Here is a 13,672-nt window from a genome sequence, read left to right on the forward strand (position 1 = left end):
TGGGCAAGGGGCCTATCCAGGGATCCGATGGCGATGGGGGTGGACAACTCAGGCCGAGGCGTCAGGCCTGGGCAGGGGGCGGAGCTGGCAATCGGAGCCGTCTGGGGGTCCCCTCCCCAGGCCTGACGCCTGGGCCAGAGACGTCAGGCCGGGGGGTGGGGTGGCAAGCCGGCAATTGGTGTGAACTACAGAGGAGAAACACCTTTTCTGACCACTCATTGGTTAAGCTCCCTGTATGCCACTGGTAATATTCTTAGTAACTTGGGTAATAAGAATCCAAAAAGGTGATAATAGGGTTTTTCACCACACTCCTGGCGAAAAAAATGAAGGTCTGCTGCTGGAGGGCTAAGAAATGTCATATCCTGCCCTAGCCAGTTTGGCTCAGTGGATAATACCTTGGCGCTGTCTTTCCTTTTCTCTTCCACATTCTCTAAAAATCAATGGAAACATATTCTCAGGTGAGGATAAAATAAATAATAAAGAAATTATTATTACATGAAAGATACATCTTGAAAATGCCTAAAGAAAGTTGTCATTTTTTCATGGTGAAGGGACTGGAGTCCATGTTGATGAAAAAACCTTGCTGGCTGCGATGACTGGCAGTGGCTGCAGCAGCGGGGTGATGGGGCTGGTGCCTTCCCCTGATCAGCCCCGTCACCTCCCACAAAGGGAGGCCAGACTGCGGCTTAGGCCCTATTCCCAAGGGGAGCAGGGAGCGGGCCTAAGCTGTCACTAGGACATCCCCTGAGGGCTCCCAGTATATGAGAGGGGGCAGGCTGGGCTGAGGGACACCCCCCCCCCCCCCCAGTGCATGAATTTTGTGCACTAGGCCCCTAGTATTAGATATATTCAGGGTTAGTCTTACTAGTGAGTTAATATAGTCAGCTTTTTTTTTTTTTTCAGCCCTTAATGAAATTATATTTTTAATGCTATTTCTCTTCTTAATTCTCTCTTCTACCCAGATGGTAGAATAATTTAGAAGCATTAAAATGGATGTAATTAAATTAAATTATGCATTTAATTAAAATTGATGTACATAATCAGGTTTTATAAATTTCTTGACCATTTTAATCCTATAATATAATGATATGCTATAAAACAAGCTGGCATTCTTCAGTGATTTTTCAGTAACCTAAAAATTAATTATTCTCTATAATGATGGCTAGCAGTTTAAGGAGCCATGAAATTAAAACCTTCTTTGATTTTATTAATATATTTACTGTATATCATGGTATAATTAAGCCAAGTTTTCTCTTTATCCTTATTGACATTAAGAATGCAAGAGAGTTTGGTAGTTTAAATCATTTTCCACTTGCTATTCTGTCTTTTTTTTTAAATATATTTTTATTGATTTCAGAGAGGAAGGGAGAAGGAAAGAGAGAGAAACATCAATGATGAGAGGGAATCATTGATCAGCTGCCTCCTGCACGCCCTCTACTATGGATCAAGCCCACAACCTGGGCATGTGCCCTTGACCGGAATCGAACCCGGGACTCTTCAGTCCGCAGGCCGACGCTCTATCCACTGAGCCAAACCAGCTAGGGCACTATTCTGTCTTCTTTTTAAAAAAGTACATTTTATTGATTTTTTACAGAGAGGAAGGGAGAGAGAGAGTTAGAAACATCGATGAGAGAGAAACATCGATCAGCTGCCTCCTTCACACCCCCTACTGGGGATGTGCCTGCAACCAAGGTACATGCCCTTGACCGGAATTGAACCTGGGACCCTTCAGTCCGCAGGCCGGCACTCTATCCACTGAGCCAAACGGGTTAGGGCTTGTCTTTTTAATTTAAGAGATAAAGACAGTGATAGAGCTTGGGTTGAGTTGAAGGGTGGTATTCAGATTCTTTCTTAAAAACCACTTGGTATGGTTAGTTTGAGTTTGATCTGATTTTGGGGATCACATGATACATATTTACATGCTTGTAATCAATTTTGTACATATTATTATATTTTTTCATTCAATTAAAACATTTTTCAGATAAAATATTTTTCAAACTTATTTATACAATCTATTGTTTTTGTGCCCTAATTATTACATGCAAATTATTTATAACGTTTTGCTATATTTAAACTTGGTATTAGATTTTATTCTGTCTTGTTATATCTTTTATTCTCCCGTACTATACTAATGCTCAACAAGTTTAACTTTAGAAAGAAAGTGATTTTAATTCTGGCCAAGTAGCTTACTAGTTGGTTAGAGTGTTGTCCCAATATGCTAAGGTTTGGGGTTGGATCCCTGGTCAGGGCACATACAAGAATCAGTCAATGAATGTGTAAATAAATGGAACAACAAATTTCCTCCCTCTCTTTCTCTCTCTAAAAATCAATGGGAAAAAAAAAGACAATAATTTTATATAAGAGTTTCGGTACTAGCAGGGTTATGATAAAGACAGTGTCAGATAAAAAAAAAGAAGACAACTAGACCCATCAGGGAGGGAAAAACAAAATCAAAAAACTATAGGAAGACAGGAAATGTATTTATTACTTTGTATAAATAGTATTCACATTGTCATAATAGGGTAGTCACTGTTAGTGATTTTTTTTTAAAAATATATTTTATTGATTTTTTACAGAGAGGAAGGGGGAGAGATAGAGAGTTAGAAACATAGATGAGAGAGAAACATCGACCAGCTGCCTCCTGCACACCCCCCACTGGGGATGTGCCCGCAACCCAGGTACATGCCCTTGACCGGAATCGAACCTGGGACCTTTCAGTCCGCAGGCCGACGCTCTATCCACTGAGCCAAACCGGTTTGGCTGTTAGTGATTTTTTAAAACCTGTATTATCACAAATAAAGTGTGGAAGACTTAGTTTTAGTGTTGAAAAATGTTTAAGTACAAATGACAAATTGGGAGATAGAAGAGCAAAGAAGAAATAAGGGGAAGGATAACAAGTGCTGGTAACCTCATTTTACAGAGATACTGCCTCCTGATGAAGTAAGAGATTGAGATCAGTATTATATTCAAGTTGCAAAGGGATCAATAGAAGAACTAAAATTAATGGTATGTTTGTATTAGGAAGATGGGATGATGAAATGAAGAGAGTGGTGTGGGCTAAATTCTCTTTTACATAATAGGAAGTGGATAGATAGCATTGAAAATTGACAAGCATATGCTTATATTACTATTTATTGTTTAGGTATAGTTTTAAGAGCCAGAAAAAGCATCTGTAAGCATCAAGTGGCCTGGCTGGTGTGGCTCAGTGGTTGAGCATTGACCTATTAAACAGTAGGTCATGGTTCGATTCCCAGTCAGGGCACATGCCCGGGTTGCGGGTTTGATCCCAGTGTCGGGCGTGCAGGAGGCAGCCAATCAATGATTCTCTCATCATTGATGTTTCTATCTCTATCTTTCCCTTTCTCTCTGAAATCAATTAAAATAATAAAAAAGGATCAAGTGGTTGTTTCTGTGGGTTTATATACAGGTGAAGGGCACAGTTGCTTTTCATTATAAACCTTTTAACCCTTTGCACTCCGCTGTCCCCTCTCAGGGGACATCGGAATTCTAGCATATCACTCGGATGTCCCCACTCAGGGGACATTGCAGTTTATTAGTGATTACGGGGAATTGAGTTATTTCAACGCAACTTTTTGAGACATGCATGTTTCCCTGAAGTTTTATCTTGAAATGGCACAAGAAATTAAATCAAAATATCGTAAAATTACTAAGATATATACAAGAAATGTCAGCGGGTTTTGTGTCGGATTAAACAATAAACTACATATTCCCGATGTGGGACAAAGAAAACGGGACTGCATTGTGTGTTCTAACAGGAAAACACCTGGTGGCAGGCGTCAAACCACTTATTACTGTCAAACATGCACTAATCAGCCTGCAATGCATATTGGGGAGTGTTACAAAACTTATCATACTGTACAAAATTATAAACAATAAAATATTGTTTTTTTTGCAAATATACATTTCTCGATGTCACCCAATTCATATAAGTCCAATATCATTATAATACGTTACTTGGTTCCAAAATTATACTAAATAATATGAGGTCTGTAAATGCACGTTTCTGCCGCAAAGTAGCGTCGAGTAGCTGGAAGCCAATGTCCAAAATGTTCGGAGTGCAAAGGGTTAAATATTTATATTAAAAACCCTATGTGCATCTATTACTTCTTGCATCTATAATACATAATTTAAAATTTTTTTTAGTATATTTTTATTGATTTCAGAGAGGAAGGGAGAGAGAGAGAGAGAGAGAGAGAGAGAGAAACAATAATGAGAGAGAATACATTGATCGGCTGCCTCCTGCACGCCCCCTACTGGGGACTGAGTCTGCAACCAGAGCATGTGCCCTGATGGGGAATTGAACCCTGACCTCCTAGTAGTTCATAGGTTGTTGCTCAGCCACTGAGCCACACTGGCCGGGCTATATAGTACATAATTTTATTTTATTTTATTTTATTTTTTTTTTAAATATATTTTATTGATTTTTTTACAGAGAGGAAGTGAGAGGGATAGAGAGTTAGAAACATCGATGAGAGAGAAACATCGATCAGCTGCCTCCTGCACACCCCCCACTGGGGATGTGCCCACAACCAAGTATAGTACATAATTTTAAAAAAATTGAAATAAGAGAGAAAGCATGACTAAGGCATCCTGAGGGTCAAGAAAAAATTTTCTGAAAAAATGCAAAGTTTGAGTTTTAAATGTTAGATTAAGAATTTGCACCGTTAAATTAAAAAAAAAGGAATTTACATTGTTAGATTTTGAGGAAGGATAGACTAGTAGTATGTTGAGAGGCTATGATAGTTCAGGCAGAAGATGGTGGGTGTCTGATATAGAGCAATGCCATTTGGGATGGAGGAAGCGGGAAGGTACATGTGAAAGATATTTAGGTGTTCATTTTTTGTTTGTATAGACTTCACCAGTTCCTATAAAACTGAAGCCTGAATACTGGAGTGAAAAATTACAGAAAGAAGCAGAAGCTTTTGCTTATTATCGCCGGACGCACACTGCCAATGAGCGGCGCCGCCGTGGTGAAATGAGGGATCTCTTTGAGAAACTGAAGATCACATTGGGATTACTTCACTCTTCCAAGGTTTCCAAAAGTCTCATTCTTAATAGGGTAAGTGTTCTGTATAGACATTAAGAGCTTGACTAAGAATCTTCTAAACATAAAAGATAAAGTATTATTACACAAGGGAGGTTGAAATAGAGTTGTATTTAACATTTGAATATGGACTAGTGAAGGCCCAATACATCCTGCAGGGGGAAAAGTTTTTTTGTTGTGTCAGAGTAGCTTTTCATTAAAAGCCAGATTCTTAATCAACAGAGCCATCCTTCCTTCAAATAAAGCAAAAACCCTAGTAAGCTCTGTTTAGCACAGTCTCTGTACATTGGTGTGCTCCATAGCACTTAGAACAATTTATCACAGTGAAAAGCACAACATAAGTGATATTTTAACATACTTCTTACAGTCCTTTTAAAAGAAAATCTGAAATATTCAAGCTAGTGAAAGTTTTGTTTTTTTTTTAATTCTTTTTTTAAAAAATATATTTTATTGATTTTTTACAGAGAGGAAGGGAGAGAGATAGAGAGTTAGAAACATCGATGAGAGAGAAACATCGATCAGCTGCCTCCTGCACATCTCCCACCGGGGATGTGGCCGCAACCCAGGTACACGCCCTTGACCAGAATCGAACCTGGGACCTTTCAGTCCGCAGGCCGACGCTCTAGCCACTGAGCCAAACCGGTTTCGGCGAAGCTAGTGAAAGTTTTAAGTTTGCATGTAGACTGTCTAAGGCAATTTCATATAAGTTGCTTTTAAAGTAGAAGTTGGAGGGGAGTACAAGGCAAGCATTCATAGTTCTCTAAACAAAGTTATTTCAATCAGATTTTACTTTGACTGGGAAATGACTTTAAAGTTGATTATTAAAATCTAAACAGAGTAAAACGTTTTGTAACACCTTGTAGTTGTGGAAACACCTGTTACCCACTCAGTGATGCTTTTTTGGAAATAATCATGTTCCTTAGAATTACAAGCCAGAAAGCCTGCAGTTTAACAAAAAATAACATATGGATTATTTTAAATGGCATTATAAAATTCTCTAAAATATTAGATTAAATTTTTTTAATTAAAGAAGTTGTGTAGGAAGAGCAAGTTGATTGACATATTATTATTTCTATTTTTAGGCATTCAGTGAAATTCAGGGACTAACAGATCAAGCTGACAAGTTGATAGGACAGAAAAATCTCCTGACTCGAAAAAGAAATGTTTTGATACGGAAAGTATCATCTCTTTCAGGTGAGATATGTAAATGATCTTTGGTAAAGAGCATGATAACAGTTTTAGTAAAGAGAAATTCTCAATAGCTCTTTCAGATATTCTAGTTTAAGGCTTGGTTCCCATAATTAACGGCAGAGTTATCTTTTGACTAAATGGGGTGGTTTCTCTTGGTTTATAATCACTCTTGCCTTCCATAGTTTTGGGGAATATAGTTAAATCAACTGGATTTCAGTTGACTCTATTTCTCATTATTATGTGGGGTCATATAGAGAGTGACAATTTATTCCTTGTCAACCTATAGGTAAGACAGAAGAAGTGGTCCTGAAGAAGCTAGAGTATATTTATGCAAAACAGCAAGCACTAGAGGCACAAAAAAGAAAAAAGAAGATGGGATCAGATGAGTTTGATGTGTCTCCCAGAACTAGCAAACAGCAGGAAGGATCTTCTGCATCATCTGTAGATCTCGGACAGATGTTTATAAATAACAGGAAGGGGAAACCTTTGATTCTTTCCAGAAAAAGAGACCAGGCCACAGGTAGGAGGGCCATTCTTTGCTTTTCTTAATGTAGATGATCATCAGTTCAGTTTAGTTTAGTTTAGTGGACTGAATCTTGTGGCCATAATTTAGTTGTAAATAAATTAATTAAATGTTCTATATAATAAAAAGCTAATATACAAATTTTCCTCTCTACCGGGAGTTCGACCAGGGGGTGGGGCCAGCCGGCCAACTGCCCGCAGCACCTCCCCCCGGCCGGCCAGCTGCCCCTAATTGGCAGATTGGGGCAGGCTGGCCAGACCCCACCCGTGCACGAATTCGTGCACCGGGCCTCTAGTGGTTATATAAAAAGTAGAACATTAACTACATTAGATTTCAGTTTCTAGCTTTTACATTCAACCAAATCTTAAGAAGTTACCAGTCATGATAACATTTAAGACCTACTTCTAATACAGTGTACAGTCATATATTTTCCCTCTAGTGTTTCAGTGAGTATTTCATAGGCTGCCATCTTTTCAGACTTTATACATGAACTCTTTCCTTGCAGTTCTGCTTATCAGTCATGAGGAAGTTTGGGTCTAGCTGAGACAAATATATTAGAAGATTTTTAAAATTTAATTTTGTTGAATCAGATTGCCTATAAATGAATTGCTTTAAGGAACAAAGTAAATTGTTTTTTTTAATCTTTATTGTTGAAAGTATTACACATATCCCCTGTTTTCTCCCATTGACCCCCTCTAGCCCACCCCTACCCCAGGCCCTCTCCACCCACTGTCTGCGTCCATGGGTTATGCATATATGCATACAAGGTCTTTGGTTGATTACCTCCCACCCACCCACCCTCCCCCACATTCTCTCCAAGATTCCACACTATGTTCCATGCTTCCATGTCTCTGGATCCACTCTGTTCATCAGTTTATTTTGCTAATTAGATTCCATATATGAGTGAGATCATGTGATACTTGTCTTTCTCTGACTGACTTATTTCAGTTAGAATGATACTCTCCAGGTTATAAATTGGTTCTAACTTACTGCTCTATCCTGTCTTGATTTTTGGAAGTGAGACAATACTAGTTTTACATTATTTTTGTATATCCTTAGAGAATGGTATATCCTTTTCTATTCTTTGAGTGGCCTAGTGTATGGACCAGGAAATTTGTTTTTTGTTTTTAAATATATTTTTATTGATTTCAGAGAGGGAGAGAGAGATTGAAACATTAATGATGAGAGAGAATCATTGATTGGCTGCCTCCTGCATGCCCCCTACTGGAGCTCTAGCCTGCAACCCCGGCAGGTGCCCTTGATCGCAATCTTCAGACCATAGGCTGACGCTCTATCCACTGAGCTAAACTGGCTAGGGCCAGGATATTTGGTTTTTAAAATCAGCTAAGATAGTACTGATAAATACTGAAGTATAAGTTAGTTTTAACATTGCAGAATCAAATCATGTTATTGCTAAGAAAGGATTTTAATGATCATTTAATCCAGTCAGCTCATTTCACAAATAGAAAAACTGAGGTCTAGAAATTTGAAATAAGTTGTTAGGGGTATATAGGAAAGCAAGCAAGCCTAGGATTAGAATTGTATGTCTTCATCCAGATTCATCATCAAGACTATCAGAAGCTTTCCATCAAAAAAGTGGTTCCATAACTCTATTCCTCAATTATAACAAATTCTGAGCATTAGAAGAACTAGTGGCCCTGGCCATTGTGGCTCAGTGGTTAGAGTGTTGGCCTGTGCACTGAAGGGTTGCAGATCGGTCCAGGGCATGTACCTGGATTGCAGGTGCTCAATCCCTGGCTCTGTTTGGGGCACATGTAGGAGGCAAACCAATCGATAAGTCTCTCCTGTCAATGTTTCTATCTCCCCCCACCTTTCCCTCCCTCCCTCCCTTCCACACTTTCTAAAACTTAATGAAAAAAATATCCTTGGGTGAGGATTAACAACAACAAAAAACAAAACAAAACAGGAGAACCAGTGGATAGGTAACCATTATTCAGTGAAAAGTGGTTCAGAAAGTAAATTCCAAGTTGGGGTTCCTTCACTAAATTTGAAATTTACTTCATGCCTTTTAAGTCTGTGTAGTTTTAGGGATATCTCCAGTGGTTAGCAAACTCATTAGTCAACAGAGCCAAATATCAACAGTACAACGATTGAAATTTCTTTTGAGAGCCAAATTTTTTAAACTTAAACTATAAAGGTAGGTACATTGTTATTAACTTAATTACGGTACTCCTAAGGCTTAGGAAGAGCCACACTCAAGGGGCCAAAGACCCGCATGTGGCTCGAAAGCCGCAGTTTGCTGACCACGGTCCTAGACTCATAGGCTATACTTGCATTAGTTGAAGATTTTTAATCCTTAACTCATCTCTGATCTTCCTTACAGAAAATACCTCACCATCTAACACTCCACACACCTCTGCCAACATCGTGATGACTCCACAAGGGCAATTGCTCACCTTAAAAGGTCCCCTATTTTCAGGACCAGTGGTAACTGTTTCTCCTGCTCTATTAGAAGCAGATCTGAAGCCTCAACTTGCCAGAAGTGCTGTGGCTCAGGCAGGTATGTCATACGTGGTGTTCTTTATGGATAGTGAAAAAGAGTTACCCTGATATCCCACCGTGATAGAGAAAGCCTTTGAATGTGTTCTGTAATCATGAAGAACTATTTTACTCAAATGTGCCTTGGTAAGAAATGACCCTCTTTTTGGAACACATTTGGCTCCATCTGTGGTATTGATTGTTTTTGTTTTGTTTTTTTACCTGGGATTGGGAATTATTTTGTGATCTCTAGTTATTTCTAACTAGGAAAAGAATTGAAAAGATGTGAGAGTAGGAAGAAGATGAAGAGTCATTGTTTTAGTTTTGGGTACTGAGAAGTATTTGTCAATTTTGTATTATAATCAATCAGAGAGGGTGTACTCATACATTACCAGCCTGATACAGTTTGAACACCACTTGCTTTTGGGGATAAGAAGTAGAGTTGAAAAAGTCTCACTTTGATGATTTAGGTTTTAGGCACCTAGATTTCTATTAGGGTACAAGGATTATCCTTACTACTAGTAATACTGCTAAACCCAGGCTGGAGGTGTCATTCATTTCTGCCTATGGGGCTTCACTTTCCCCTCAGAATAGTTAATTGGGTGAACAGAACGAAGATGCATGTCTGCGGCAAGATAAAGAATTAACTTGGGGAGCATTTCTATAAAATAATTAAATGGAACTTTTATTAAGGATGGAATATCAAATACCAGTTTTTTGTGTGGTTTTTTGTGTGTTTTGTTTGTTTGTTTTTGTAAGGTTAGGGTTTAAATTAGGGTTAGTGTTAGGGCTAGTGCTAAGGCTAGGGTTATGGTTAGGTTTTAGGATCTCAAATACCAGTTGTTTTTATTGGATTTTACATATTGTTAGGCTAGGTCTATAATTTGGAGGACTAATATTTCTTTTTATCTTTTTGATAAAAATAGACTGGAATTTTAACTACAATTCCCCAAATGGTCATTGGGTATGAATGAGAGAGGTGCTTACTACTATAGATCTAAATGAAATTTTTTTCTCTCCTAGAAAATGATGACTTATTTATGATGCCAAGAATTGTTAATGTGACATCACTGGCCACAGAGGGAGGTTTGGTAGATACGAGTGGCAGCAAATATTCTCATGAAGTTCCTGATGGCAAGTCACCTGACCACCTGAAAAACACTGTCAGGAATGAAGATAACTCCTTTGAAGATTCAGGTAGAATCTCTTCCAGAGGCAACCATAGAGGTGGCAGAATGACATTGGGTCCAACACAGGGTTTTCTAGCAAATAAAGATTCAGGTTTTCCACAAATGGTTGATGTTTCCAGTGTGCAAGAAGCACAAGAGTTCTTACCCAAAAGGATTTCTGGTAATACGAGAGGGATTCAGTATAAATGGAAAGAGAGTGGATCAAGACGGGAGAGACTGAAGCCAAAGGAGTCTTCGTTTCATAAATTAAAAATGAAAGATCTGAAAGACTCAAGCATAGAGATGGAACTAAGAAAGGCAGCATCAGCTATAGAGGAAGCAGCACTGGATCCCAGCGAACTGCTAACTAACATGGAAGATGAGGATGATACTGATGAGACACTCACTTCTCTGCTCAATGAGATTGCCTTTCTTAATCAGCAACTAAATGATGACTCTGTTAGCCTGGCGGAACTGCCCAGCTCTATGGATACAGAGTTCCCAGGGGATGCTCGACAGGCTTTCATCAGTAAGCATCCTCCTGGGAACAGAGCAAGTTTCCAGATTGGCCACTTGGGAACTGGTGTGAAAGAGTTGCCTGATGTACAAGGAGAGAGTGACTCTGCCAGTCCCCTCCTCTTGCACTTGGAAGATGATGACTTTTCTGAGAATGAAAAACAAATTGTAGAACCAGCCTCTGAGCCAGATGTCCTTAAGATTGTTATTGACTCGGAGATAAAGGATTCCCCTCTTTCCCACAGGAAAGTCAGTGATGGAGGGAAGGGTATCCCTGCAGAGTCTGAAAATATTTCCTCACCCCCCATTCTACACATGAAGGCTGGCCTAGAGAACAGCATTACAGATACTTTGTGGAGGCCTATGCCAAAGTTGGCACCTCTGGGTTTAAAAGTAGCTAATCCTTCCAGTGATGCAGATTGTCAGAGTCTCAAGGTGATGCCTTGTTTGGCACCGGTAGCTGCCAAAGTTGGGTCAGTTGGACACAAAAGAAACTTAATAGGGAATGACCGGGAAAGCCGGGAGAGCAAGGTGATGCCTACATTGGCACCTGTTGCGGTGAAATTGGGCAACTCTGGGGCCTCATCAAGTTCTGCAGGGAAATGAACTTATTTGTCCTTAGGCAGAAGCCAGGCTGTGAGGGGAAACAACCTTTCTCTGCTGGCATCTGTTTATTTGTGTCATGGAACTGTGATCCTTGACTTCGATGCAGTGGATAATGGTAGAGAAAGGGATAGGTTGCTGACCTTGGTGTAAGAAATTACTATTATGAAATTCTAATCATGTTAAAATGTGTTACCTCATTTGTGGTGCTGGGTCTCCTCATCCTCTCTAAGATGTGACTGATCCATTGCTGAACATGAGGTGTTCCTTTCACCTAAAGAATTCATAAGATTCTAGATCCATAGTGGTTTTCTAGTTCCCTATGAGATAAAAAGCTGCTTGAGACTTCAGACCTGCTATGGACTGAACTGTAGTTTGATAGCTATGGTTTAGGTGTGAAATCCAAGGGAGGTGATGCACTTGTGCAGAAGGATCCAGAAAAGAGAGTTTCCAGTTGGTGTTTTAAAAGCAGGTGGAGAGGAATGGGATAACATGGAATACCAAAGTGAAGTACTTTGTGGCATTCAGCAAAAATCTCTCTTTCATATCCCAAACAACTTCCATTCCTTCACATTTTCAATAAGAATTATCAATCCAATTCTTTTGACAAATTAGGAATGCTTTTAACTTTTATTACTAAGATAATTATTCTGAGATGTTAAAAAAAACACACACACAAAAAAAACCTAGTTCTCCCTTATTGTCTTGGGCACTGAAAAGACCATTTCATAGGACCAGGGATTTTCACCTGGAGTATATATTTTGGAGGTAGGCATAGAGGGAGCCCTCCCCCTTTCACAAATCATGTCACTCAGGAGATAACTAAAATGAAAAGCATTCCCTCCCGAGACCAGAGACTGGCCAAAATAAAAAACTGTGGGGCTGGATATTTCCCAAAGCAAACCAGCCTCCTGGTGCTTGAAGGTTTCATTCATTACCTGCACAGGATGTTAAGTAAAGAAAAGTCACAGAAGGCACTCTTTACCAGGGAAATAAGGCAGTATTTGAATCAAGATATATTTTTTATTATCTGCTACCATGGATTCAATGATCTGTAGAGCTTTTTCACTCAGCTGTCAGGGTATGAAGGACTGACAGCCTGTAAAGATGAAGATATTTATATTTTTGTATAGTTGTTTTGATAGATTTCTCAAAGGCTGAAGTTTTCAACCTAGAAGATGAGATTTGTATTGAGTATAGAAATGATGTTTCCTATCTAGTTTGTAAATAATCATGGTGCACTTGAGGGGTCTCTTGGGAACTCCCGGGGGCAAGAATCACTATTCTGAAAATGTATAGACTGGGATTTAGCTGCTACATTTTGCCTTTCTTAAATAATTATATTTTGGAATGTAACCCATGTTCTGTCTTCATTGACAGGATTTGCTTGTGTTGTTAAACACTAACACAAGAGCTTCCAGTGCCTGGGCTGTGCCTAGGTGATGCTATTTCTTCTACATCCCCTGCCGCCTTTATCCCAAATCCCACTCAGTGTATCTTCAGACCTAGGTTGTGAGACCAACTTTGGAATGGTTCTAGCCAGTAAATTACTACTTTCATGGTTGGTTCCCTTTCTAGTAACTCTGGTAATCAACAGATGGAAAAGGGTGGAAAATTTTCCTCTGCAAATTGCAGTGGGAGCAAATTCTTTGTTTTGTGCTACTTGCCTTTCTACACCTTGCTCATCTAGCATTCAACTTTCCCTCCTCTAAGGTTACTGAAGAAGCTTGAAGTAGGTAATGAGTGCTTCTCATTATCCTTTCCACTCCCCTCTACCCAGCAGATTTCATTCATGCCTTAGCCAAGGAGTCCAGCACCTGTCTTCCCTGCTAATAATTGTCCTTGGAGATGCTAGTACTTTAATCTAGGTATAGCAGTTTCCCATTATTTCCTTGCTCATCTTGTCCTCACATTTCCTCCTGACTTCCCAAAGCTCTTGTTATGCCTTTTGAGAGTCAGCCAAGGAACAGGCAAGTGAGTGGATAATCCTCAGGAAAAGAAGGACCATTCTGCTTCTGAACACTGTTCCCTTTTTTATAGACAAACAGGTAGTCAGTTCTTAATGGAAAGATATTTGACTATTATGAGAGTTGTAATAACATGGAA

General features: G+C 39.3%; 1 protein-coding gene across 9 annotated transcripts in view; it reads left to right on the forward strand.

The window, feature by feature from the left end:
* The window catches only part of MGA (MGA, MAX dimerization protein), a 100,324-nt gene extending 86,652 nt beyond the window's left edge, over positions 1 to 13,672 (forward strand). For 7 of the 9 annotated variants that reach the window (XM_014459459.2, XM_023757495.1, XM_023757497.1 and 4 more), the window contains 5 exons: positions 4,874 to 5,080; positions 6,148 to 6,259; positions 6,543 to 6,776; positions 9,124 to 9,300; positions 10,302 to 13,672. In XM_014459459.2, coding sequence (XP_014314945.1) covers positions 4,874 to 5,080; positions 6,148 to 6,259; positions 6,543 to 6,776; positions 9,124 to 9,300; positions 10,302 to 11,569 — 1,998 coding nt within the window. In that variant the 3' untranslated portion in view covers positions 11,570 to 13,672. The remainder of the gene's footprint in view (positions 1 to 4,873; positions 5,081 to 6,147; positions 6,260 to 6,542; positions 6,777 to 9,123; positions 9,301 to 10,301) is intronic. The other 2 variants (XM_023757492.1, XM_023757493.1) reach the window with 2 other exon arrangements.

This window comes from Myotis lucifugus, unplaced genomic scaffold, assembly GCF_000147115.1.
Source record: "Myotis lucifugus unplaced genomic scaffold, Myoluc2.0 scaffold_109, whole genome shotgun sequence".
NCBI lineage: Eukaryota > Metazoa > Chordata > Mammalia > Chiroptera > Vespertilionidae > Myotis > Myotis lucifugus.